Here is a 1,450-nt window from a genome sequence, read left to right on the forward strand (position 1 = left end):
CTGGCGAGCTTAGAGGCGCTGGCTTCTCCCGCCACGATGATAGTGTTGTTTTCCATGACGACACCGGTCTGCACGGTTCCTAACCCCTCGCCACACTTGGGAGATGAGATGTAGTAGGTCTTCTGAGATACCGGATCGTAACAAAAGCTCGCATCTCCGTACTTCCCCTGTCTTGATTGGATTCCCGAGGAACGGCTGCCGATGCACAACAGAAGGCTGGTGGTCTCCATGCCGTAGCGAAGGTGTGGAAGGTTCCGTTGAGGAGACTTGATGGCTCTGAATGCATCCTGCATTATATGGATGCAATCGGCATCACACAGAAGCATCATATTGCCTTTGACGGCTCGTCTTAAAAAAGAAGGGTTTACGAGCTCCAGTCTGACTTGCTTCAGGAGCTCCCCGAGGTGCTCCATGCGCGACACCCGGTTATGATTGACCCATCTCAGGACTACGTCCAGAACGCTGTCCTCTCGGGAAACGTTGAGATCGTCTGATTCAATGAGCTTGAGGAGCTCGTGCGCTCCGACCTCCAGGATTTCATCGTGCAAGCACACCTCGGCGAAGTGCTGATATACGTACTTTTTCGATTGATCGGATAACTCTTCAGCTGCCATCTGCTCGGCGAAGTAATAGACGCCTACACAGTTGGAGGCGTCTATGTGGTCCATCATGTATTTCTGACACGCGGCGAAGACGTCGTCCATCTGCATGAAGTAGGCAGCGGTGGCTACGGTCTGGACGTTGGCGTCACTGATCTCCAAGGCTGCATCGTACATGTACTTCAGTATGACGGACACGCTCTCTGCTGTGATCTCATGGAGCACGACTTCCCTCTGGGTACATTCCAGGAGCCCGCAGGTGAACATGGCTTTGAAGTAAGGACTAAACGCGCCCAGGACCAGCCGGTGACAAGGGAATCGCTCCTCTTGTGCTATGAGTACCACGTCAATCATTTCCGCTAGTTCTTGCATGTTCTTAATTTTATTCAGGAAATTCAAGCTGTGCTGGGATTTCCCTTTTGCCTCAGTCTCGGACTCCATGGTACGTGCTCCAAAGTTTCCAAGTGAGCCTTCTTCAAATTCAGCGGGATTCCCGAGGGGCTGTTTGCACGTCCGATTACTCGCAAGGCAGCGGAGACGTCAGGAAACACTCCTGAGGGAAAGAAAAGCAGTTTCCGTCTAAGAAAAAAGTTCTCTATAATTTGGGTATGGCAGCCTTATAGTTCTCAGGATTATTTATAAACAAATATTATTCCTTCCAAACAGAGCAGTTTAAGACGATGAGTTTTCTATCTAGAAACATCTTTGACTACGTAAACGGTAAATCGTTAACCACGAACACAGTATTTTCCTAATCGGCAGCAGAGATTTATCTGGGATTGGAAAGTCTTCCCTCCCAACAAGAACGAAGAGAGAGGCCGGGCGCGGTGGCGCACGCCTGTGATCCCAGC

At 50.4% G+C, this 1,450-nt stretch overlaps 1 protein-coding gene across 1 annotated transcript in view; it reads right to left on the reverse strand.

Annotated features, from left to right (window-relative positions):
• Positions 1 to 1,104, reverse strand: part of LOC105822036 (kelch repeat and BTB domain-containing protein 12-like) — a 13,679-nt gene extending 12,575 nt beyond the window's left edge. The window contains exon 1 of the mRNA XM_012658963.1: positions 6 to 1,104. Coding sequence (XP_012514417.1) covers positions 6 to 1,040 — 1,035 coding nt within the window. The 5' untranslated portion in view covers positions 1,041 to 1,104. The remainder of the gene's footprint in view (positions 1 to 5) is intronic.
• Positions 1,105 to 1,450: the final 346 nt, after the last annotated feature.

Source organism: Propithecus coquereli, unplaced genomic scaffold (genome assembly GCF_000956105.1).
Source record: "Propithecus coquereli isolate 6110/MARCELLA unplaced genomic scaffold, Pcoq_1.0 Scaffold592, whole genome shotgun sequence".
Lineage (NCBI taxonomy): Eukaryota > Metazoa > Chordata > Mammalia > Primates > Indriidae > Propithecus > Propithecus coquereli.